The sequence below is a fragment of the Meles meles genome, chromosome 12, assembly GCF_922984935.1.
Source record: "Meles meles chromosome 12, mMelMel3.1 paternal haplotype, whole genome shotgun sequence".
In the NCBI taxonomy this organism is placed as follows: domain Eukaryota; kingdom Metazoa; phylum Chordata; class Mammalia; order Carnivora; family Mustelidae; genus Meles; species Meles meles.
The window spans coordinates 15,065,154-15,091,305 of NC_060077.1; the positions used below are offsets into that span (position 1 = coordinate 15,065,154).

Genomic DNA, 26,152 nt, shown 5'->3' on the forward strand with positions numbered 1-26,152 from the left:
CTGTCCTTTGACCTCTGGCTGTTCCTTCTCTGTGTCTTTTGCAAAATCCTTCTCCTCTGTCTTCCCCTTAAATGTTGGAATTTCTCAGAGTCCACGCCAAGACTTCTCTCTCGACTCTCCTGAAGCCACATCACGCTTGCCCATTACTTCCTCGGCTACGAATCCATTGGTGACTCCCGTTTATCTGATCCCTCTCTCTCCTAAGGGAATGTAAAAGGGTTTTGTGGCTGAGTGGATGAATGACCCACAGTCCTTTGTCTCACGAAGGTTGTTGCATTCATTCATTCTCAGTATTTGTTGGGAACTCATTTGTGCCAGGCACCTGGCTTGCCGCTAGAGAAACAGAGGGAGCAGATCCAGGGCGGGTCACCTAAGCCGTGGTGCCCAGTGCAAACAGACGTGGGACCCCTTGTTCAAAAATCAGGAAAAAAAAAATGCTATTACGAACATTAAAATATAAAGCTTCTCTTGCTCTCCTGGTGTGTCCTCAGTGGGCTTTAGTTTTTGCCACGACCGTAGCAAAGTAAAGAGAGTAAAGGGAAACCAAACATTTAAATTACTCCATGAATTTTGACATTCATCCTTAAATGGTGCAGTGTTGGCTTAAAATGCGAAGACCAGGGCATTTAGCTCGTATGTGGAGTCAGTTTGTGTCTTGTCACTTGGATGTGCTCACGTGTGTCCTTGTTGCCAGGGCAGTGGCGACGCCGCACAAAACTTTTCCTCTCACTTCTTGATGCGTGCACATCCTGCCCGGCTCCTCTCCCCCAATGGCTTGCTGACGAGAGGGGAAGGGCTGGGACGGAACGGAGAGTTCTTCGTGGTTTCTGCTGTCCCTCCTATGTCCTCATTTCAGGACACGTCGCTGGTGAACATGGGGAAGTTCAGGAACAGGAAGCCGTAGGGTCTGTTTCCTGTTCAGGCGTGCTTCTCAGAATGGTTTGTGGGCCCCTATGTCTGAAGCAAAGCCTGGTTTGAAGGGAGAACGTGGTCTTGCGGAGTAGCTGGTGTCCTCGTGTACTTATTGTTCATGCAACACACTTACTTGTCCTGACTGCGAATGTCCTCAAACTGCCACACATGGTGGGCCCACCAGATTCCTGTGCCCGTGGGGTCATGGGGCGTCACATGCTGTATGTGGAAAGGAGCAGGGGACACGCAGATCCTGGTTACCTGCTCATATGTGTGCACAACTGTCCATCAGACTTCATTTACAAAACACATGCAAAGATGAAGTTATGAAGAATTTCAAGAAGGTAAGAGCAGAGCCTTAAACCCAGCATGGGGCCCTTTTGAGCTTGGAGCACTATGGACCTGCCTGGGTCACACACCTATGAAGATGGCCCTGGCAAGCACATCCCTAGCCTGTGACTTCAGGGAGCTTACAGTCTGGTAGAAGAAAGATAGTAGACGGAACAGTTGTACAGATACATAGCTACAGCTGATGTAAATGCTCTGAAAAGTGCAGTCGAGGAGGCTCTTAAAGTGTGTACCAGACCGTAGTCTGGTGGAGGGGGAGAGGCAGAGGGAGAGATCTTTTTTTTTTTTTTAAGATTTTATTTATTTACTTGACAGACAGAGATCACAAGTAGGCAGAGAGGCAGGCAGAGAGAGAGAGAGAGAGAGAGAGAGAGAGAGGAGGAAGCAGGCTCCCCACAGAGCAGAGAGCCCGATGTGGGGCTCGATCCCAGGACCCTGGGATCATGACCTGAGCTGAAGGCAGAGGCTTTAACCCACTGAGCCATCCAGGTGCCCCAGAGGGAGAGATCTCAAGCAGACTCTCTGCTGAGTGTGAAGCCCATCTCGGGACTTGACCTACCTCCCTGCGATCATGACCTGAGCCAAGAGTTTGAGTCAGACGCCCAACTGACAAAGTCACCAGGCACCCCTGTGTGACCTGATTCTTGCCCTCAGGCAGATCTAGATGCAATTTATTTGTAGTTAGAACATTCGTGAGAAAACCAAAAGGCAACTTCCTTATATTTTGTTTTGTTTGGGCAGGTTATGGAGGAATTCTACAATATATTTGGTCCCGAACTAAAGGCAGTGACGGGGGATCCCAAGCGCATTGATGATGTCCTATGCAGGGTGGACAGCCTGGTCACCCCCATGGAAAACCTGGCCTTTGACCCTTTCAGCATCAAGTCTTCCCAGTACTGGAAATACGTGATGGATGATTTCAAGATTGAAGTTCTGGCAAGTAACCCATCGATCCTTTTAAACTCGGAAGCAGATACTATGTTTTCCCTATGTTAAATTAGTTATTTAGTTAAGCTTAGAATTTTTTTTTAAGTCACAAAAAGTAATGCTTATTTGTAAAAAACCAAAACAAAACAAAAACAAACAACAAACCAAAAAATGAAACAAAACAAAAAAAAAGCAATATGGAGGAGTATAAAGTAGATGTGAACATTCCTTAATCATCTTTGTCCTCATTCCTATCCCTAGGTAGAATGAGGTTAAATCAAGCCAGACACAGTAGCATTTCCTCAAAGCTGGGTTGGGTGTATAATTGGAGAAGACCTAGGAGGGTGATGAGTGAAACTTGATTTAGTAGATAGTAGGGAACCCACTGAAGGTTGTTCACCAGTGGGGTCAGGTCATCAGAATTATGGTTGAGGAAGGTTCTTCTGGTCATGGTATAGGCTGATCTGGGCTGGGGTATGACAGGAGGTGGGGAGATGATGCAGGAAGTTGCAGCTTAGGGTGTGGATGAGGCAGAGCCGTAGAAGGGAGACTGTACCTGAGAATATAGTTTCACTCCACACGGTGTGATAGGATGGTGGATGGTTCATTGTGCGTTCCATTCCAGCTTCATGTGGGAAGTACATCAGTAGTATTCCCATTTATAACCCCAGAGCATATATTTTTATATGGAGAACCCCAGACAGTTCTTCTTGGGTTATCTGAACACTTCCATTTTTATTCCTTAAAGATTTTATTTATTTATTTATTTATTTATTTATTTATTTATTTGACAGGCAGAGATCACAAGTAGGCAGAAAGGCAGGCAGAGAGAGAGGGGGGAAGCAGGCTCCCCGCTGAGCAGAGAGTCCGATGTGGGGTTCGGTCCCAGGACCCTGAGATCATGATCTGAGTTGAAGGTAGAGGACCAGCCCACTGAGCCACCCAGGCTCCCCTGTTGTTAATTTTTAAATCAAACTTTTCATTAAGTCACTTTATCAAGTGGTACTGAAAGGCTACCAATAAGAAAAAGCAGCCCCAAGCTAACTCTTCTCCATTCCCATTATTACTGTCATTTTTCATAACTCTAGATGAAGTTATGATTTTTTTTGTTGTTGTTTACCTTCTTGTTTTCTAAAGAACATGCCAGTGTGGTTACTTTCTGATTTATCAAATTTAAACGGTTTCAGACACCTATTAACTTTTCAGAGTAGATACGGACTTGCCTTTCCTATTCCTACCCCTATCCCTCTTTGCATCTTTGTCATCTAATGTAGTTCTATCATAATTTTTGGTTAAATTAATGGTTAGTGTTTACTTGTTATGTCTGTGCCAACATTGTTCACTACTGAGCCAAGAAGCCCATTGTAACCACACCACCTTTCTCTTACGACACTTTGTTTTTCCTAAAGTTAGTCATTGCTTTTATTTTTATTTGCCTGGTTATTTACATACTTGTTATTATGTTTTTTTTTTTTTTTTTTTGCAACTTCTGTAACATCTCTGCCACGTATCTAATGGGTTCCACCTGCTCAAAAATATCAGTGCTTTTATTTTCCTGGAGGCCTTTGTCCCAGAGCGCTCTCTTTTTCTGCTCCAGTCTAAATTGTTTCCTCTTTAGACTTACTGCAAAGTAGTCATTCTAGGACTTCTTATCTTTTCTTATCTGTGTTGGATCCTGTTTTCTAGATTTTGTATCTCCCTCTTTCCTTGTAGCTCTTTGTGATGCTAGAGCACATTTAAAAAAATTTTATTTATTTCTTATTTTTTTATGGAGCACTTTTTTTTTTTTAAAGAAGCAGTCTGTAGCTTTGCCTCTCCTGCTGATGGTTTCAGACCCCTCCTCTTCCCTTTTATTTTTTTTTTTAAAGATTTTATTTATTTATTTGACAGAGAGAGATCACAAGTAGGCAGAGAGGCAGGCAGAGAGAGTGAGAGGGAAGCAGGCTCCCCGCCAAGCAGAGAGCCCGATGCGGGGCTCGATCCCAGGACCCTGAGATCATGACCTGAGCCGAAGGCAGTGGCTTAAACCACTGAGCCACCCAGGCTCCCCTGGAGCACATTTTTTAAGAGCTTCCTAAGAAAGTTTTCATGGGACATGTATTTTTGGAGTTTTGCAGGTGTGGATTCTGAAATAAAATTAGCTATAGAATTTAAGGTTGAAATAACTTTTTTCAGAAATTTGAGGGTATTCATTGATTTCTAGCTTCCCGTGTTATTAGAATTCTGATTTTTTAAAAAATTATATTTTATTAACATACAATGTATTATTTGCCCCAGGGGTATAGGTCTGTGAATCATCAGGCTTACACACTTCACAGCACTCACCATAGCATATACCCTCCCCAGTGTCCATAACCCAACCACCCTCTCCCTACCCCCCCACCCCCTAGCAACCTTCAGTTTGTTTTGTGAGATTAAGAGTCTCTTACAGTTTGTCTCCCTCCCGATCCCATCTTGTTTCATTTTTTCCTTCCCTACCCCCCAAACCTCCCACTTTGCCTCTCAAATTCCTCATATCAGAGAGATCATATGATAATTGTCTTTTTCTGATTGACTTATTTTGCTCAGCGTAATTCCATCCACGTGGATGGACGTAGTTCGTTCCATCCATGTCATTGCAAATGGCAAGATTTCATTTCTTTTGATGGCTGCATAGTATTCTATTGTGTGTGTATGTATGTAGGTATGTGTGTGTGTATATATATATGTGTATGTATGTATATATATGTGTGGTATATATATATATATATATATACCACACTTCTTTATCTGTCATCTGTTGATGGACATCTAGGTTCTTTCTATAGTTTGGCTATTGTGGACATTGCTGCTATAAACATGATTTTTTTTTGAAGATTTTATTTATTTATTTATTTGACAGAGATCACAAGTAGGCAGAGAGGCAGGCAGAGAGAGGGGGAAGCAGGCACCCCGATGAGCAGAGAGCCTGATGCGGGGCTCGATCCCAGGACCCTGGGATCATGACCTGAGCCAAAGGCAGAAGCTTTAAACCACCTAGGTGCCCCCCCTTTTTTTTGAGAGAGTGAGTGTGTGTGTGTGTGTGTGTGTGTGTGTGCAAAGTTGGGGGGCGGAGGGGGGGAGAGAGAGAATCTTAAGCAGGCTTCATGCCCAGTGTGGAGCCTAATGTCAGACTCAGTCTCATGACCCTGAGATCATGACCTAAGCCAAAATCGAGAGTGAGGCGTTTAACCGACTAAGCCACCCAGGCTCCCCTGAGCTCTGATGTCATTCTGACTTAATTTTTTCCAGAACTAACCCTACTCTTTTTAGAGTAGGGCAGAATGAGGGTATAGAGGAAGAATAGTGGCCTGGCTCTGCTCTGTAGAGAAGGGATCGTGTGTCTACCTCTCACCCTCCTGGTGTCTGGTGTCTCCAGGTGTTCAGGCTCCTGGAGATTTCATGCGAAGGAAACCGGTTCCCACCTGCTTCCCTTGTTGCCAGCATCAGGTTGTAATTCTGTGCCTTCTGTAACGTTTATTTCCGTCTGCCTAAAATTCATGAACTCTCTCCTCTTACTGTTGTGTCCTCTCCCATTTTCTTTGTCTCTATGAGTTAACACTTAAAAAATTTCCTTTCGATCATTTTGAACAGAACGAGGGGAGAGAATGGAAAACCAGCACAGCCAGTCTGTTGTTTTTAACTGGACACCAGCTTCCGCTAAAGCACACTGGACACCCATCTCAAGTCACGAATTTGTTTTTGCTTATTTCTTGCCAGTTTGTTTTCTCAGGATAATTACAGGGACATGAGGACTTTTTAAAAATTATTATTTTTACTAACATACAATGTATTATTTGCTTCGGGGTACGGGTCTGTGATTCATCAGTCTTGCATAATTCACTGCACTCACCATAGCACATACCCTCCCCAAAGTCCTTCACCCAGCCATCCCATCCCCCCAACTTCTCCCCATCCAGCAACCCTCAGTTTGTTTCCTGAGATGAAGAGTCTCTTATGGTTTGTCTCCCTCTGGTTTTGTCTTGTTTCTTTTCTTTTCTTTTCTTTTTTTTTTTTTTTTAGATTTTATCTATTTATTTGGCAGAGATCACAAGTAGGCAGAGAGGCAGGCGGGGGGCGGGGGCGGAATCAGGCTCCCCGCTGAGCAGAGAGCACGATGTAGGGCTCAATCCTAGGACCCTGAGACCATGACCTGAACAGAAGGCAGATGCTTAACCCAGTGAGCCACCCAGGCGCCCCTGGTTTTGTCTTGTTTCATACATGAGGATGGTTTTATTTTATTTTTATTTATTTATTTACTTATTTATCGGCAGGTAATTGAGAAAGAAGCAAAAAATTTTATTGATGAATCCTTTAAGACGCTTCGGTCAGCTGAAGCAGCATTCGACATGCTTTTAAAATTTAAGCATATTCGTTCACGGGAAGCTATCAATCGACAGATGATGATGAAATTCAATGATATTCTTGCGCAGTATTGCAAAGAGGTAATTGCTAGATCTATTGGTGCCGTAGCAGTAGAAGACACTTGGCAAACTGTGGAGAACGGAGTCACGCTCTTGTCTGTCTCTCGCACCCACGTGCAGAAAAACTGAGGCATTTTCCCCAATAAGTATGGGACAACACGCCCCAGGCAACCGAACCAAAGTGGATTTGTTTGGTGAAGAAATTCAGTAAGGATTTATCAAGGACAATATTCTGTCGCTCCCATTGTGATGGGCTCTATGTGAGTTAGTAGTAAGGATCACTTTAATCATTGCGGAAGTCTTAGCTAACTGTATACGTATTTATAGATTGATTCAGAAGAATGTCTCTGGTGTTCACATATTCCAAACGTGGGGTGAGGCACAGAGATGGAGAGGGGAACAAAACATAGATTCTGCCTTTGAAGACTCAGTATCTAGTGGGAGAAACAGACCAAAAAAAATTGCTTGTCATTTTATCCAGAGGATAAAGGATTTTATTAAGAGGATAAAATGAGACCATGTGATGTAATCAGACATAAAGGGGTGAAGGGATCTCCAAACGTGTAGTTTCCTCTTGCTGCTGGAACAAGGTGCCACAAACTTGCTGACTTCGAACCACGCCGATTTGCTACCTGTCATACGATTTTGAAGGTCTGGAATCGGCCCTGGTCTCATCGGGTTGAAATCCAAGGGTCAGCAGGGCTGGCTTCCTTTCTGGAGTCTCTAGGGAGAATTCATTTCCTTGTTTGTTTCTCCCCGCCCCCATCCCCAGCTTTTAGAGATTCATGGCTCCCTTCCATCTTCAAAGCCAGCGATGGCTAGTCCCGTGTCCAGCACTCTGACCTTCTGCTTTGCCTTCCTCTTCCTCTTTTAAGGGCCTTTGTGGGTCCCTCGGGCCCACCCAGCTAATCTGGGGCCATCGCCCTTATAAGGTCAGCTGCTTGGCAACTTTGAGTTCCCTTTGTCATGTAATATAAGATATTCATAGATTCTGGGGATCGGGACCATTGCTGGGGGGTTACTATTGCGTCTCCCCCCTCTAATTACCCACATGAGAGTGAGGGGCTGCTGCTTTAAAAAGCGGGTCCAGACCATGTGGTCCCCCAATTCCACTTCTGGGCATGGACCCTCAAGAAGCGAAAACAGGGTCTCGAAGAGGTATGGCACATCTGTGTTCATAGCGGCACTATGCACGTGGGCCAGAATGTGCCAACAGCCCGGGAGTCTACCGATGGAGGAATGGGTACACAAAATGTGGTCTCTCCATGCAGTGGAGTAAGACTCAGCCTTAAAAAGGAAGGACCTTGTGGTACCTGCTGCCGCAGGGATGAGGCTGAAGGCATTTCTGAAGACAGAACAGCTCAGTCACTCTTTGATTCCACTTGCATGAGGTACATAGAGGAGTCAAATTCAGGAGACGGAAGGGAGAGGGGTGAGGGCCACAGGTTGGGGTGGAGGATGGGGAGTCAGTGTTTTGTGGGGATGGGAGTCTCCGTTTGGGAGGGATGAAACCATCTGAGCCGGGTGGTGGTGGTGGTACGAAGGTGTCAATGTGCTTAATGCTGCCAAAAGGCACTGAAAGATTGGAAATTTTAAAAAATTTTTAAAGTTTTTATTTATTTATTTGACACAGAGAAAGAGATCACAAGTAGGCAGAGAGGCAGGTAGAGAAAGAGGGGGAAGCAGGCTCCCCGCTGAGCAGAGAGCCCGATGTGGGGCTCGATCCCAGGACCCTGAGACCATGACCTGAGCTGAAGGCAGAGGCTTAACTCACTGAGCCACCCAGGTGCCCTGAAAGATGGTAAATTTTACGTCATATGTATTTTACTGTAATTTAAAAAATCAAATAATTATAAAATCTCGGTGTGTGTGTGCATGGGCGTACATGCATGTGTACAGGTGTGCACACACACAGGGTAGACCTAGCCACTGGTCCTGCCTAGAACAGATCTCAGAATATCTGGGGCGCCTGGGTGGCTCAGTGGGTTAAGCCTCTGCCTTTGACTCAGGTCATGATCCCAGGGTCCTGGGATCGAGCCCCGCACCGGGCTCTCTGCTCAGTGGGGAGTCTGCTTCTCCTCTCTCCCTGCCTGCCTCTCTGCCTACTTGTGATCTCTGTCAAATAAATAAAATCTTTTAAAAAATATATCTATTAAGTCAGTGACATGATTGTGCGTAGTCTGCAGTCATAAGGCAATTTGGAGCACTGCCTATGTTAAACCAAAGGAAAAAAACCTGCTGGGGTGTAAGAAAAAAGAGTAAATAATAAGCAGCCAAAAGTGTGATTCTGTATCTCATTTGATGTCTGACGCTCCAGCGTCCGTTGGTTTTGAGACCCAAACCCCAAGTTCAGTCTTTCTGGTGCACGTGCCGAGGCGTACCATGGACAGAGTGCCTCTGATTGCTTTTCAGATTGATATCGTTAATAAGCTCTTTGTTCAGAACCTGGACAACCCCCCGCTGTACAAGAATCACCCTCCAGTAGCAGGTGCGATCTACTGGGAACGGTCCCTGTTCTTTCGGATCAAGCACACCATCCTCAGGTTCCAGGAGGTGGAGGAGATCCTGGACAGTGAGCGAGGAAGAGAGGTGCGTCACTTTGGCTGGGGTCGTCCCCTCGCGTATTTCAGAGACGAGGGACAGCTGCCCGCGGTGGGGGCACATCCAAGCCTTCCACTTAGAAGGTCTTTCCCGTGGTCCCTGATTTCAGGATCAGGTTTAAAACTATCTTTTGTGTTCTTTATCTTTGGCATCTTATTATTTTTTTAAATTTATTTTTTTCAGTGTTCCAAGATTCACTGTTTATGCACCACACCCAGTGCTCTAGGCAATCTGTGCCCTCCCTAATACCCACCACCAGGCTCGCTCATCCCCATCCCACCACACCCCCCCCAAACCCTCAGTTTGTTTCTCAGAGTCCACAGTCTCTCGCGGTTCATCTCCCCACTCCAGTTCACTTTTCCTTTCCTTCTAATGTCCTCCGTGTTATTCCTTATGCTCCACAAGTAAGTGAAACCATATGATAACTGACTCTCTCTGCCTGACTTACTTCACTCAGCATAATCTCCTCCAGTCCTATCTGTGTTGATACAAAAGTTGGGTATTCATCCTTTGTGATGGAGGCATAATAGTCCATAGTGTATATGGACTGCATCTTTTTTTTAAAAGATTTTTTTTTATTTATTAATTTGAGATACAGAGATCACAAGTAGGCAGAGAGGCAGGCAGAGAGAGGAGGAAGCAGGCTCCCTGCTGAGCAGAGAGCCCCATGCGGGGCTCAATCCCAGGACTCTGGGATCATGACCCGAGCCGAAGGCAGAGGCTTTAACCCAGTGAGCCACCCAGGCTCCCCAATGGACTATATATTTATCCATTCATTTGTTGAAGGGCATCTTGGTTCTTTCCACAGTTTGGCGACTGTGGCCATTGCTGCTATGAACATTGGGGTGCAGGTGCCCCTTTTTTTCACTACATCTGTATCTTTGGGGTAAATACCCAGTAGTGCAATTGCAGGGTCATAGAGAAGCTCTATTTTTAATTTCTTGAGGAATCTCCACACTGTTCTCCAAAGTGGCTGCACCAACTTGCATTCCCACCAACTTGCATTCCCACCAACAGTGGAAGAGGGTTCCCCTTTCTCCACATCCTCTCCAACACACGTTGTTTCCTGTCTTGTTAATTATGGCCATTCTGACTGGTATAAGGTGGTATCCCAATGTGGTTTTGATTTGAACCTCCATGATGGCTAGTGATGATGAACATTTTTCACGAGTCTGTTAGCCATTTGTATGTCTTCTTTGGAGAAGTGTCTGCTCCTGTCTCTTGCCCATTTTTGGACATGATTATCTGTTTTTTGGGTATTGCGTTTGAGGAGTTCTTTATAGATCGTGGATACCAGCCCTTTGTATCTTTGGTATCTTACTCCATACGGCATCTTCTAGGTAACCAGGCATACGGGCTTCTCCCTGAACTCGATCTCCCGCTTTTCTGGAGGGGGACCATCTTTCTGATAATACTGTCCCTCCCCTGTCCATGGGCGTTTGTACGTTCCATCACCGGGGTTGACAAACCATTTGTTCAAAGGTTGGGAGGGTAAATGTTTTAGGCATTTGCAGGTCATACCCTGCCACGGTGTATCAAGAAAGCAGCCATGGAGAAGGGGACAAGGAACAGGCATGGCTGCGTTCTTACAAAACTTCGCGTACCATCACCAAAACTCTAATTTCCCGTGCTTTTCACACATCACAAAGCACCATCGTTCTTTTTGGGTTCCTGCTGATGCTTTAAAAATGTAAAAACTGTTTTTTGCTCTCAGGCTGCACCAAAGGCAGCCATGGGCTGGAGTCTGCTGATCTCTGCTAGTTGGTGTGGATTTCAAGCCATATCATCTTAAACACACCCTCCAAAATTTGTAAAAAATTCTATGCTTCCTTTTGCAAAATGTGCTCACAGGTTACTTTGTTTTTAAAGGGACAGGGAGGGAGAGAAAGAGAGAAGTGTTATTTCCCAGGGCAAACTGACAATTGCCTGAGTTTCTTGACAGGTAAAACAGAAGTACTTGGTAGTGGGGAGGGCCATGAAGGACTATGAGGACAGGAAGTATGAGCAGTGGAGAGAGACCACAGAGCTGGTCCTGCCGACTCTTATGAAGAAGAGCCTGCTCACTAAGGTACGTGTTTCCAGGTCCTTGCCCAGGTGAGGGCAGACGATGGCGTCCGCCATTTTCTTGAGGTTTGATGTGTGGACAGGTATTTCCAAAATCAAAGGCAAAGAAGGGCGCAGGCTGCCAGGGGAGGAGACGGAGGCAGCATCATGTCATGGCTAGGAAATGCGCCAGAATCTGGCAGCACTGCTCACTCTGTGGGCGAGCAGCTTAACTCCAAGCCTCAGTTTCCCCATTTGTAAAATGAGCCGGAGCAGGTCACACCAACACACAAAGCACTAGTCGAACTCTGTACGTAGTAGCTGTCCGTTGACCTGCAGGAGAAGGCCATTTCCCGTGATACACCCTTGTCCACGGCACTTGAGCTCTACAGAGCCTCTGACAGACAGCAGATGCTCAGTAAAGAAATCCTCCTGGCGGGGGAGGGCAGGACAGACCTGGGCGAGCTGGGTTTAGGACTGTGGTCTGCAAAATCCTGCAGCAGGGACCAAACCCAAGGCAGAGGCCCAGATGGGGCTGGAAGGGAAGCCAGAATTCTGGATATTTACATGCAATTGACCAGTCTGGGAAAGTGAGCGACTAAATCGAATTCTTTAAACACTGTTTGCTGAACAGAACACGTGTCCGAGCTGGCTCCAGCCAGCTCATCAGTCTGGCCCCATCCAGGGCCCTTTGCTGATCTCTCTCCAGATGTACGTGTGCCCTGGGTTGTGCGGGCTGCTTCTCGGACCGCCCTCGCCATGCTCATGAGACCTCTCTTCCACAGACTTCTTCCATTGCCGACGAGACGGCCACCTTGGAAAAGGGGGCCATGTTTGTAATTAATTTTTCACCGGCTCTCAAGGAGATTATTAATGAAACAAAGTACTTGGAACAGCTAGGATTCTCTGTCCCCGAATTAGCAAGAAATGTTGCTCTCCAGGAGGACAAATTTCTTAGGTAAAAAAGATTCTTCTCTTAAATCAATAGTAAGCTTCTTGATCTCGGGACCCCTTTAGACATTCTTAGAAATTTATGCGAAACTCACCCTTTCCTGCTTTCTTTTTTCTGCATTTTATTGCCACCAGGATTAGAAATGAAAACTAAGCGATGTTTAAACTGTGTATTCATCTATTTATCTAAAATTGATAACGAAGCCATTCCATGTTAACATAAATAACAGTTTCTAATGAAAAATAACCAATATTTTCCAGAAAAGAAAGTTAGTAGGAAGACCAGCATTGTTTTCAATTCCTGCACATCTCTCCAGCAAAGCTTTAGCCTAGGGGCGCTTGGGTGGCTCAGCTGGTTAAGTGTCTGACTCGTGGTCTCGGCTCAGGTCTCGATTACAAGGTTGTGAGTTTGAGCCCCATGCTGGGCTCCATGATGGCCGAGGAGTCTGCTTAAAAAAAAAAAAAAGAAAAAAGAAAACAAAGCTTTAGCCTAGTTAATGGTGTTTTGTAACCTATTTAAAATGTTACGGTTTTTATGAGCTCCATCGTGCATGCTCGCATCAGTGACTTTACTGTGCCGCACAGGTACACGGAAGGAATACAGCGCATGCTGGACCACCATCACAGGCTCATAGGAACGTTAAATGAGGCAGAGTCTCTCCTTCTCGACGATCATTCCCAGGAATTAATGAGAGTGTTTAGGTCTGGATATAAGAGACTAAATTGGAGCTCACTAGGTAACACAATTCATCTACCTGTTTATTACCTCGTAGAATTCGGGATGCAAAAATAATTTCTTTAAGATCGTTTTCTTTGATTTATGCTTCTTGTGTGTATGTAGATGTCGCGAACACCTGAGTTTTGAACACTAATCATTTATGCTTGGTGGAACTTAGACTTAATCTCAAGGCTTTAGTTGGGACTGAAGATGAGACGGGATGCCATTTGGACAATCTGCTGACCTGATACCTTGTCCTCCAAAAATAAAGTGACTTCTATTTTTTTCCCCAATATCTTTCTATCTTTTGCTAATATTGAAATTCTAATTTTGAAATAATTGGTGGGTTCATGCCCAGTTGTAAGAATTCATACAGAGAGGTGCTGTGCATGTTACTCAGTGCCCTCCCCACGGTATGCTTCAACAAAACTGTTATAGCTCCCACTCCAGACCTGTTGACACTGGTAAGGCGAGATGCAGAGCGTTTCCACACTGCAGTGAGAACTCATGGCCAACCCCCCCCCTTTTTTTTTTAAGATTTATTTATCTATTTGGTCGACAGAGATCACAAGCAGGCAGAGAGAGAGGCGAGGGAAGCAGGATCCCCACTGAGCAGAGAGCCGGGGAGGGCTCAATCCCAGGACCCTGAGATCATGACCTGAGCCGAAGGCAGAGGCTTAACCCACTGAGCCACTCAGGTGCCCCTCATGTTGCCATTTTAAAGTCCTATGCACTTCACACTGTTTCCCAGCCCCAAACCCTGCAACCACGAATCTGCTCTCCACGTCTATCATTTTGTCATTTCAAGAGTGTTACTTAAATGAATTCGCATGTAACCTTTTTGGATTGGCTTTTCTCTGTTAGCATAATTCCCTGGAAGGTTGTCCAGGTTGTTACATGTACCGGTAGTGTGTTTCTTCCGTGGCTGAAATCCCATGGTCTCAATGTGCCCTAATTTAGCTATTCACCTGTTAAAGGACACCTGAGTCATTTCCAGGTTTGGCTATGATGAATAAACATTTGTGCTAGAAAAATATTTGTGTGTGAGGCTTTACATGAACATGAGTTTCATTTCTCTGGGACAAATGCTCAGGAGTGCAATTTCTGGGTCCTTTAGTGCTTGCATGTTTAGTCTTTATTATTATTACTGTTGTTATTAATTGCCATGGTGTTTTCCAGAGTAGCTGTGCCATTTTGCATTTCCATCAACAATGTATGTTCCATTTTTTTTTCTGGGTCTTGGCCAGCATTTTGGTATTGTCACTGTTTTTTTTTGTTTTTTTTTTTTTTAAAGATTTTATTTATTTAGTTGACAGAGAAAGATCACAAGTAGGCAGAGAGGCAGGCAGAGAGAGAGAGAGGGAAGCAGGCCCCCTGCTGAGCAGAGAGCCCGATGCGGGACTCGATCCCAGGACCCTGAGATCATGACCTGAGCCGAAGGCAGCGGCTTAACCCACTGAGCCACCCAGGCGCCCTGTTTTTTTTTTTTTTTTAATTAAAATCATTGTATAGCTGTGTAATGGTCTCATTATGGGTTTGATTTGCATTTCTGGATTGGTTATGATGTTGAGCATGGTTTCATGTGCTTGTTTGCCATCTGTGTATCTTCTTCAGTGAAATGTTCTATGTCTTCTGATGATACTGTTTGCTTTTTCACTGTGAGTTTTGAGAGTTCTTTATGTATTTATATACTAGCCCCTTGTTGGATATGTGGTTTGCAGATATTTCCTCCCACTCCCGAACTTGTGTTTTCATTGTCTTAATAGCTGAAAGTTTAAAATTTTGAGAATCCCAGTTTATCAAGTTTCCCTTTTCTGGATCATGCTTTTGGTGTCAAGTCTAAGGATTCTTTTTGCCTGATATACATCCCAAAGACTTTCTCCTATTTTTCCTAAATATGTTATAATTTTGTATTTTACAGTTAAGTTTGTGATCAATCTTGGTTAATTTTTTTGTTCAAAGTATGAGACTATAGTTGAAGTTTATTTCTCTTCCTTCTTCCTCCTCCTCTTCTTCCCCCTCCTCCTTCTCCTCCTCTTCCTTTTTTTCAAGATTTTATTTATTTGACAGAGATCACAAGTAGGCACAGAGGCAGGCAGAGAGAGAGGAGGAAGCAGGGGCTTCCCAGGACCCTGAGATCATGACCTGAGCTGAAGCAAAGGCTTTAACCCACTGAGCCACCCAGGTGCCCCTCCTCCTCCTTCTTGATGATGGATGTCTAATCGTTAATTGAGAAGGCTAACTTTTTCCATTAAATTGAATTTGCATCTGTGTAGAAAACTAGCTGGGCATATTTGTATGGGTCTCTTTCTGGGTTCCTTATTCTTTTCCATTGATCTATGTGTCTGTTCCTCTGCCAGTATCACAGTCTTGATTACTATAGATATATGGTAAGTCTGGAAATTGGCTAGATTGATTCTTCCCATTTTTTTCCTTAGGCAAATTGTTTTGGCTGTTCCAGTTCCTTTGATTTTCCATATAAATTTTAGAATAATCTTGTCTATATCTACCAAAAAATGCTTACTGGGATTTTGATGGGAATTATGTTAGCTCTGTATATCAATTTAAGGAAAATTGATATCTGAACTCTGTTGAGCTTTGCAATCCATGAACATGGTATATCTTTCCATTTATTTAGATTTTTTATTTCTTTCATTAGCACTGTTTAGTTTTCAACATACAAGTTTTGTACATGTTTTGTTAGATTTATGCTGAAGTATTTAATCTTTTGATGAGTGGTTATAAATGATACTGTGTTTTTAATTTTGGGGTCTACTTGTTCATTGCTAGTTTATAGAGATACAATTAATTTTTTGTACATGGTCCCTTTTACCTCCATGGCGTTCTCTGGTAGAGAGATCAAGGTGCCTCATCACAGTAGTATGAACGTGGACGTCTAGGCCCCACAACTGGTCCTTATTGGCAAGGATTTGGGTGAGGTCACAGATTTTTCTGTGGTGTTTGGCTAGAGTAGAGCAGTTACTTTGTAAAATTTTCTGTCTTGTCAGGATGTTCCTTTCCTTTGGCTAGACAGAACACGCTTTTTGGGGCTTTAGCATTTATGGGTTGCCAGTTTCTTTTTTTTTAAATTATTTTTATTAACATATAATGTATTATTTGCCCCAGGGGTACAGGTCTGTGAATCCTCAGGCTTACATACTTCACAGCACTCACCATAGCACATGCCCTCCCCAATGTCCATAACCCAACCACACTCTCCCTATCCCAGGGTTGCCAATTTCTTTTTTTTTTTTAATTAATTTTTTTTCAGCATAACAGTATTTATTGTTTTTGCACAACACCAGTGCTCCATGCAATACGTGCCCTCCCTATTACCCACCATCTGGTTCCCCCAACCTCCCACGCCCCGCCCCTTCGAAACCCTCGGGTTCTTTTTCAGAGTCCATAGTCTCTCATGGTTCACCTCCCCTTCCAATTTCCCTTAACTTCCTTCTCCTCTCCATCCCCCAATGTCCTCCATGTCATTTGTTATACTCCACAAATAAGTGAAACCATATGATACTTGACTCTCTCTGCTTGACTTATTTCACTCAGCATAATCTCTTCCAGTCCCGTCCATGTTGCTACAAAAGTTGGGTATTCATCCTTTCTGATGGAGGCATAATACTCCATCGTGTATATGGACCACATCTTCCTTATCCATTCATCCGTTGAAAGGCATCTTGGTTCTTTCCACAGTTTGGCGACCGTGGCCATTGCTGCTATAAACATTGGGGTACAGATGGCTCTTCTTTTCACTACATCTGTATCTTTGGGGTAAATACCCAGCAGTGCAATTGCAGGGTCATAGGGAAGCTCTATTTTTAATTTCTTGAGGAATCTCCACACTGTTCTCCAAAGTGGCTGCACCAACTTGCATTCCCACCAACAGTGTAAGAGGGTTCCCTTTTCCCCACATCCTCTCCAACACATGTTGTTTCCTGTCTTGCTAATTTTTTTTTTAAAGATTTATTTATTTGACAGAGAGAAATCACAAGAGAGGCAGGCAGAGAGAGAGGAAGGGAAGCAGGCTCTCCGCGGAGCAGAGAGCCCGATGTGGGACTCGATCCCAGGACCCCGAGATCATGACCTGAGCTGAAGGCAGCGGCTTAACCCACTGAGCCACCCAGGCGCCCCCTGTCTTGCTAATTTTGACCATTCTAACTGGTGTAAGGTGGTATCTCAATATGGTTTTAATTTGAATCTCCCTGATGGCTAGTGATGATGAGCATTTTTTCATGTGTCTGATAGCCATTTGTATGTCTTCATTGGAAAAGTGTCTGTTCATATCTTCTGCCCATTTTTTTGATATGATTATCTGTTTTGTGTGTGTTGAATTTGAGGAGTTCTTTATAGATCCTGGATATCAATCTTTTGTCTGTACTGTCATTTGCAAATATCTTCTCCCATTCTGTTTGTTGCCTTTTTGTTTTGTTGACTGTTTCCTTTGCTGTGCAGTAGTTTTGATCTTGATGAAGTCTCAAAAGTTCATTTTCGCTTTTGTTTCCTTTGCCTTTGGAGACATATCTTGAAAGAAGTTGCTGTGGCTGATATCGAAGAGGTTACTGCCTATGTTCTCCTCTAGGATTCTGATGGCTTCCTGTATCACATTGAGGTCTTTTATCCATTTCGAGTTTATCTTTGTGTACGGTGTAAGAGAATGGTCGAGTTTCATTCTTCTACATATAGCTGTCCAGTTTTCCCAGCACCATTTATTGAAGAGACTGTCTTTTTTCCACTGTATATTTTTTCCTGTTTTGTCGAAGATTATTTCACCATAGAGTTGAGGGTCCATATCTGGGCTCTCTACTCTGTTCCACTGGTCTATGTGTCTGTTTTTATGCCAGTACCACGCTGTCTTGGTGATCACAGCTTTGTAGTAAAGCTTGAAATCAGGTAACGAGATGCCACCAGTTTTGTTTTTGTTTTTCAACATTTCCTTAGCAATTTGGGGTCTCTTCTGATTCCATACAAATTTTAGGATTATTTGCTCCAGCTCTTTGAAAAATACTGGTGGAATTTTGATCGGAATGGCATTAAAAGTATATATTGCTCTAGGCAGTGTAGACATTTTAACAATGTTTATTCTTCCGATCCAAGAGCATGGAATGGTCTTCCATCTTTTCATGTCTTCTTCAATTTCTTTTATGTGTGTTCTGTAGTTCCTCAAGTACAGATCCTTTACCTCTCTGGTTAGGTTTATTCCCAGGTATCTTTGGTTCTTGGTGCTATAGTAAATGGAATTGATTCTCTAATTTCCCTTTCTGTATTTTCATTGTTAGTGTATAAGAAAGCCACTGATTTCTGTACATTGACTTTGTATCCTGCCACGTTACTGAATTGCTGTATGAGTTCTAGTAGTTTGGGGGTGGAGTCCTTTGGGTTTTCCATATAAAGAATCATGTCATGAGCGAAGAGAGAGAGTTTGGCTTCTTCATTGCCAATTTGGATACCTTTTATTTCTCTTTGTTGTCTGATTGCTGTTGCTAGGACTTCTAATACTATGATGAACAAGAGTGGTGAGAGTGGGCATCCTTGTCGTGTTCCTGATCTCAACAGGAAGGCTGCAAGCTTTTTCCCATTGAGGATGATATTTGCTGTGGGTCTTTCATAGATAGATTTTATGAAGTTCAGGAATGTTCCCTCTATCCCTATACTTTGCAGCGTTTGGTCAGGAACGGATGCTGGATTTTGTCAAATGCTTTTTCTGCATCAATTGAGAGGACCATGTGGTTCTTCCCTCTTCTCTTATTGATTTGTTCTATCACATTGATTGATTTGCGAATGTTGAATCATTCTTGTAACCCAGGGATGAATCCCACCTGGTCATGGTGGATAATCTTTTTAATGTGCTGTTAGATCCTGTTTGCTAGGATCTTGTTGAGAATCTTAGCATCCATATTCATCAGTGATACTGGTCTGAAATTCTCCTTTTTGGTAGGGTCTTTGCCTGGTTTGGGGATCAGGGTAATGCTGGCTTCATAAAAAGAGTCTGAAGTTTTCCTTCTGCTTCAATTTTTTGAAACAGCTTCAGGAGAATAGATGTTATTTCTTCTTTGAAAGTTTGGTAGAATTCCCCAGGGAATCCGTCAGTTCCTGGGCTCTTGTTTTTTGGGAGGTTTTTGATCACTGCTTCAATCTCTTTGCTGGATATCAGTCTATTCAGGTTGTCATTTTCTTCCTGGTTCAGTTTTTGGAGTTTATAGTTTTCCAGGAATGCATAGATTTCATCTAGGTTGCTTAGCTTATTGGCATATAACTGTTTGGTAATAATTTCTGATGATTGTTTCTACTTCCTTGGTGTTAGTTGTGATCTTTCCCTTTTCATTCATAATTTTATTAATTTGGGCTTTCTCTCTTTTCTTTTGGATTAGTGTGGCCAGTGGTTTATCAATCTTATTGATTCTTTCAAAAAACCAGCTTCTAGTTTCATTGATACGTTCTACTGTATCTCTGGTTTCTACCTCATTGATCTCTGTTCTAATCTTGATTATTTCCCTTCTTATGTGTGGAGTTGGTTTGATTTGTTGTTGATTCTCCAGTTCTTTAAGGTGTAGAGACAGCTGGTGTATTCTGGATTTTTCTAATTTTTTTTTTTTTTTTTAGATTCTATTTATTTACTTGACAGAAAGAGATCACAAGTAGGCAGAGAGGCAGACAGAGAGAGAGAGAGGGAAGCAGGCCCCCTGCTGAGCAGAGAGCCTGATGTGGGGCTCGATCCCAGGACCCTGAGATGATGACCTGAGCCGAAGGCAGAGGCTTAACCCACTGAGCCACCCAGGCGCCCCTGGATTTTTCAATTTTTTTGAGGGAGGCTTGGATGGCTATGTATTTCCCCCTCAGAACCGCCTTTGTTGTATCCCATAGGTTTTGGACTGAAGTGTCTTCATTCTCATTGGTTTCCATGAATTGTTTAAGTTCTTCTTTGATCTCCTGGTTGATCCAAGCATTCTTAAGCAAGGTGGTCTTTAGCTTCCAGGTGTTTGAGTTCCTTCCAAACTTTTCCTTGTGATTGAGCTTGATTGAGCTCCAGTTTCAAAGCATTGTGATCTGAGAATATGCAGGGAATAATGTCAGTCTTTTGGTATTGGTTGAGTTCTGATTTGTCACCCAGTATGTGGTCTATTCTGGAGAAGGTTCCATGTGCACTTGAGAAGAATGAGTATTCTGTTTTAGGGTGGAATGTTCTGTGTATATCTATGAGGTCCATCTGGTCCAATATGTCATTCAATGCTCTTGTTTCTTTATTGATTTTCTGCTTGGATGATCTATTACTGAGAGAGGCATGTTAAGATCTCCTACTATTAGTGTATTCATATCAATATGACTCTTTATCTTGATTGATAGTTTTCTTATGTAATTGGCTGCTCCTATATTGGGGGTGTAGATATTTACAATTGTTAGATCGTCTTGGTGGATAGTCCCTTTAAGAATTATGTAGTGTCCTTCTGTATCTCTGACTACAGTCTTTAGTTTAAAATATAATTTATCTGATATGAGAATCACTATCCCAGCCTTCTTTTGAGGCCCATTGGCATGAAAGATGCTTCTCCGTCCTTCACTTTCAGTCTGGGTGTATCTTTAGGTTCAAAATGGGTCTCCTGTAGACAACATATGGATGGGTCCTGTCGTTTTATCCAATCTGGGTTGCCGTTTTCTTAATCTCTAAGTCTGAGATATAGAAGGAAAAGGAACTTATTTTTTGGGTCCCAAGATCCCTATCTGGTTGGCTTCTCTCCACCTTTTAGAGTCTTATATTTGTTTTATAGATAATGTGCAGGGTTCCTAACTGTGTTTAGTAGGAGGAATAAGGGAAAACACATGTACTCCCTCTTCTTAGAAGTAGAATCTCCCTTTACTTTTTAATTTTAAAATTTCTAAAGATTTTATTTATTTATTTGACACACAGACAGAGTGAGCATGCACGCAAGCAGGGGCAGTGGCAGAGGGAAAGGAAGAAACAGGCTCTCTGCAAGTGGAGAGCCTGTTGTGGGGCTCAATCTCAGGACCCTGGGTTCATGACCTGAGCTGAAAGCAGGTGCTTAAGTGACTGAGCCACCCAGGCGTCCTCCCTTTCCCTTCTAATTTAATTTTATTTTTGTTTATTTTTTATTATATTAGTCACCATACAGTACATACACCATACAGTACAGTTTTTGATGTAGTGTTCCATGATTCATTATTTGGGTATAACACCCATTGCTCATTACAACATGTGCCCTTTGCTTTTTTAAATAAGCAAGGCATTTTTGCTCTTCTTTTTTCCCTTCTTTTCAAATATTCTCCCCTCTTCTCCTTGTCATTTCCTTCTCTTCTTCCCTTCTTTGAATAGAGAACATGCATATTTGCACTTGGGCTGCCAAGTTAAACCCCCTGGGTTAAAAGTCCAGCTCTACCCTTGTGACTCAACTTTGTGGAGGGCCAGTGTCCTCATCTGTAAGGTCATTATCATCTTTGTACCCAGTTCACGGGATTGTTGTATAAACTTGATGACAGTGACATGCTTAGACCACTGCCGGACCAATTATATGTGTTTAATCCAGGTTTACTATTCATGTCGTTACTGGCTACTTTTCTAAGCAACAGGCCAGAGGAGACTGGAGGCAGAGTAGGGTAGAGTGGAAGGTTCGTGTTTCCATAGCAGTGGGAAGACAATGGAGTTGGACCTTCTCTTTCTCCTCACTACATCTCCTGCTCTAGATGATGATTAGCTAAACTCTGAACCGAGAAAATGTATCATTTGATTCTTTTTTTAAGATTTTATTTATTTATTTAAGAGAGAAGTGAGAGAGAGAGCACACAGCAGTGGGGAGGGACAGAGGAGGAAACAGTCTCCCCGCTGAGCAGGGAGCCCAACATGGGGCTTGATCCCCAGGACCTGAGATTATGACCTGAACCAAAGGTGAAGCTTCACTGACTGAGCCCCCCAGGCATCCCAGGTAGATTCTGAGAACAGGGCTCCTTGTCCTCATCCCTAAGAGTGCTAAGGGGATGTTTGCCACCACCAAAACCCAAGGGGGTGAGATGAGGAGGGTCTTTCCTGTGAACAGATGCCAGTATTAACCTCCCAGATGTTGGTCGGCAGGGTATGGAAAGAAAGAGTTTGAAAGAGAAATACCTTTTTTTTTTTCTCCTTTCTCTTTGTCTTTTTTCCCCAAAGGTATTGCTGACTACATAACTCGGTGCAAACAGGCCATTGGGAAATTTGAGTCCCTTGTCCACCAGATTCATAAGAATGCAGATGACATTTCTAACAGGCTTATGTTAATAGAGTCTATAAACCTCTTTAAATATCCGGCACCCAAAAATGAGGAAGATCTCCCAGGTAGATATGATTTCTTGTTTCTCTGATAACAGAAGAAATGAAGAAAAAAACTCTGTTGGTTATGATTGCACACACACACACACACACACACACACACACACACACACACACACTTGTTCCACGAATGGAACAAACAAAACATTCCCAAAGGTCTCAGTCACTTACTTGAAAGGATCATGAGTAATTCTTGCTTTTTGTCATGTTTTCTATATTGCTTAGACAGTTTTCAAATTCTGGAGTCTGACAATCAGTAGTATTTTTGTCAATAACTTTGTAACAGTAAAGTAGAGTGTGTTCTTATGGGCTCACATTCACTTGTTTAAACAAGGTCTTTTACATGGCCTTAGACTAATCAAAAAGCAATTTAAGAAAAGCAAGATTGTACAAAGATCTAAGAGCCCTCTTTTGAATGGGGTATGCTTTGGCAGGCACAATGGGCATTCCCGTGTTGTCGTTTATTTTTTGATTAGGGCACGTCTTAACTTTTGGTATTGACTTATTTTTTTCTTTCAGTCTAGGTTAGAGGCTGGTTTTGTATTTTTTAAATTAACATATAATGTATTATTTGTTTCAGGGGTACAGGTCTGTGATTCATCAGGCTTACAAAATTCACAACACTCACCATAGCACACACTGCATCCCCCCATGCCAATGTCCATCTCCCAGCCACCCCATCCCTCCCACACCCCTCTTCTCCAGCAACCCTCAGTTTCTTCCCTGAGATTAAGAGTCTCTTGTGGTTTGTCTCCCTCTCTGGTTTCTAAGAGATACAGCTGACGTTTGGATTGCTTTGTGAGTAATGTCCTTTCCTGCATTCTCGAAGAATGGTAACCAATGTCTTCCTCTACAGGCGTGAAGGAGTTCTTTGAGCACATTGAAAGGGAAAGGGCCAAAGATGTGGATCACATGGTCAGGTGGTATCTTGCCATCGGGCCTCTACTGACCAAAGTCGAGGGTCTGGTCATCCACACCAACACGGGCAAGGCTCCCAAGCTGGGCTCCTATTATGAATACTGGGAACGTAAAATTTATGAGGTCTTGACGAAGCTCATCCTGAAGTAAGTTAATCTTGCTGCCTGTTTTAAAGACGGGGTACATAGGTTAAAATAATTTACATATATGAATAGTTAAAAAGGGAGTCACAAAATGCAGAGCAGAAATCATCTGGACAGTAAGTCTGCTTTCTGGTGCTCCCAGGATGGAAGGGTGACTTTCCCATTTGGCTCTCATTAGGCCCCTCAACATTCCGAAAAGGAAATGATTTCTCTTCCCACATCAGCATCCTAAAGACATGCATCTTGTCACTCAATATTACTCAAATCCTAGGTGATGCCCTCCCCTATACTGAGAGAGGCTGAACTGAAGGACATATGACCCGATTACTCTCCCTGATGGTCTACAGCAAATCCCCAGTTGGCATGGGCATCACATATGTGTTGAATGTCTATTACGTGTGCCAATCTCACAACAGGCAAGGCTCTCCTTTCCCTTCTAGAGCTCTCAGCCCACAGCTCAGCACCTCAACTAGACCAGCTCAAAGCTCACTGCCTGAGCTTCATCACATTGACTAAGGATCATTCTAGGAATTCCTAGTCTGGTTTCCTAGAATGACCCTAAGTCAATGTGATGGGACCATCACACTGGGACTCTTACCTCCACATTGTCGAGGGTGGTATTCATTTCATCATGCAACCCCTTCTTTGTGAAGGATCCCAGAAGAAATTTCTCTAGTGTCCCTTCTGATCCTAGTCTCCTGAAAAAGGAGTTTTCTTTTTTGTCTGTCATTTTTTTGTTGTTTTGTTTTAAATGGTGTGGGTACTATGAGTTGTTGACTTCATAGCTTTCCCTTTTCTCCTTGGCTGCTGGGAAACTCAGAACCCAATTTGTAGCCTAAATGCAGCAAGTGTATAGGTACTTATGTTTGCATTGTCTCATTCTTGGCTCTCTCTCTCTCTCTATATATATTTTTAAAATCTGTCACATGGGAGCTTACTCTGCACCAGGCTCATGTTACACTCTTTACAATCTCCTCCCAATTTTTCAGACACAGACTTCTGGGAGGATAGGTGACTTGCCTAAGGCCACACACACACATCTAGTAAGAAGAAGGGCTAGAATGTGAATCTGGGTCAGTGATCACTTTATTAAACATCTGTGATTAGTGTCCTTTCATATTTTATCCCACTTTGATTTTAGGGTCTCTTACTGCAGTTATTTTTGTGAGCTGATAAAATCTACTTTGGAACAAGACATTGGTAAATAAAATAAGCATGTTTGGTTGTCTTGCTTCCTGGACTCAGTTTGATAAATTTCACTAAGTTGATCATTTACAAAAATCTATGTTCTACACATTTCATTTTTTTAATTGTTTCTTACTTAGATTCCTGCATCAGCCTCTTAACATAGGCCACTTCCTGTGATGTTTCCCTTTCTAATATGCTATGTGATCCATCCATCCATCCATCCATCCATCCATCCACTCATCCATCCATCCATCCATCCACTCATTCATTCACAGGTTTCTTAGAGCCTGCATGTGCCAGGCACTGGACCAGGCAGGGACCTTGTCCTTCTGGAGCTTCTCCATCTTCATAGGAGATATACAAAACACAAGGAAAAGGACATAACCAACATGATTTCTATGAAAGAAATAAGGCAGAATAGTGTTCCTGGGAGAAAACAGAGCAGCTGTGTTAACTGGGTGGTCAAGAAGGCCCTCCAGAGGCCACCTTTGAGCTGCATCCTGGAGACCCGGAGCAAGCTACAAGAGTGAGGGACTCTCTCGGGGAAGACAAAGCCAGTATGAAGACCGTTTTTCCTGAGCCAGGTGGAAGAGTTTCTGGAAGTCAGCACTGTTATTTAAGTGTCTTCCAACTGAAATTCACTTCCCAAAAGTAGAAATGAGCTATTTAAAAATGTAGGCCCAAACAAGGGTATATAACGAAACTCAGCGTATGCTCTCTGCTATGACGTGAGCTGTTCCTCACGGCAGGTTTCCACGTGTGGCTCTTGTGATGCTAGCTGTTTCCCTCGAGTGTTGGATGTACGTCACTCCAGGGAGCCCTGGGTCTCTTTTATTAACCCCTCCCAGGAATTTGCAGTCTTTTAATTCTCTAATCCTTGGGAACGTTCCTTTGTTTCAAACGGATACCATCCTGACGGCTCCCGAGATCATCTTGCATCCCAACGCAAGTGAGATAGACAAAATGTGCGTCCACTGTGTCCGAAACTGTGTGGAGATCACCAAGGTAAGGGCAGACGTGTCTGTGTGGATTCACAGGGGGCTTGTTGCCCCTGACGGCTGGCCCACAGGCTTTGGGAAGCGAATTGCTAAGGAGGTGGCGAACCCAGGCTCCGCTCTGCTCCTTGTCCACACTGTTGGTCTCCTTCCTGGCTCTTCCTCTACACCTCTAGAGCCCAGAGTGGCCTATGCTGGCTTGATCCCAGCTCCCTTTTCTCCTCTCCATGCAATCACAACCAGTCCTATGGCTTTTAATCCTATTCCTCGGGAGACGACCACCCACGTCCGTCTCCAGCCCAGACCTCTCTGCTGCTCACCGTGCTATTCGAGTCACCTGTCCCCTGGGTGAGTCTGCTCCGACCTGAGCCTTGGCATGTCTGAGGTGGAATTCTTGACTTCCCATCCTGCAGCCTGGTCCTGCCCCAGGTTATCCTACTGCAGGAAACTTGCATGAGCACCAACCCAATTGCATGAGCCAGAAATCTAGGAGCCAGCCTTGGTTCTTCTGTTTCCTCCCATCGATCCACATCCTGGCCCTGGGAGGCCTGGTGGACTCCCGTGTGTCATTCCGCACCTGGACGACTGCAGAAGCTTCCACAACCTGTTCTCCACCACAGGGGAGGAGGACCAGAGTTAGCTTTTTA

General features: G+C 43.6%; 1 protein-coding gene across 1 annotated transcript in view; it reads left to right on the forward strand.

Annotated features, from left to right (window-relative positions):
* The window catches only part of DNAH10 (dynein axonemal heavy chain 10), a 146,059-nt gene that overhangs the window by 19,474 nt on the left and 100,433 nt on the right, over positions 1-26,152 (forward strand). Inside the window, 8 exon segments of the mRNA XM_046025237.1 lie at positions 2,002-2,196; positions 9,042-9,218; positions 11,173-11,298; positions 12,059-12,231; positions 12,810-12,961; positions 22,103-22,267; positions 23,118-23,325; positions 25,359-25,515. Coding sequence (XP_045881193.1) covers positions 2,002-2,196; positions 9,042-9,218; positions 11,173-11,298; positions 12,059-12,231; positions 12,810-12,961; positions 22,103-22,267; positions 23,118-23,325; positions 25,359-25,515 — 1,353 coding nt within the window.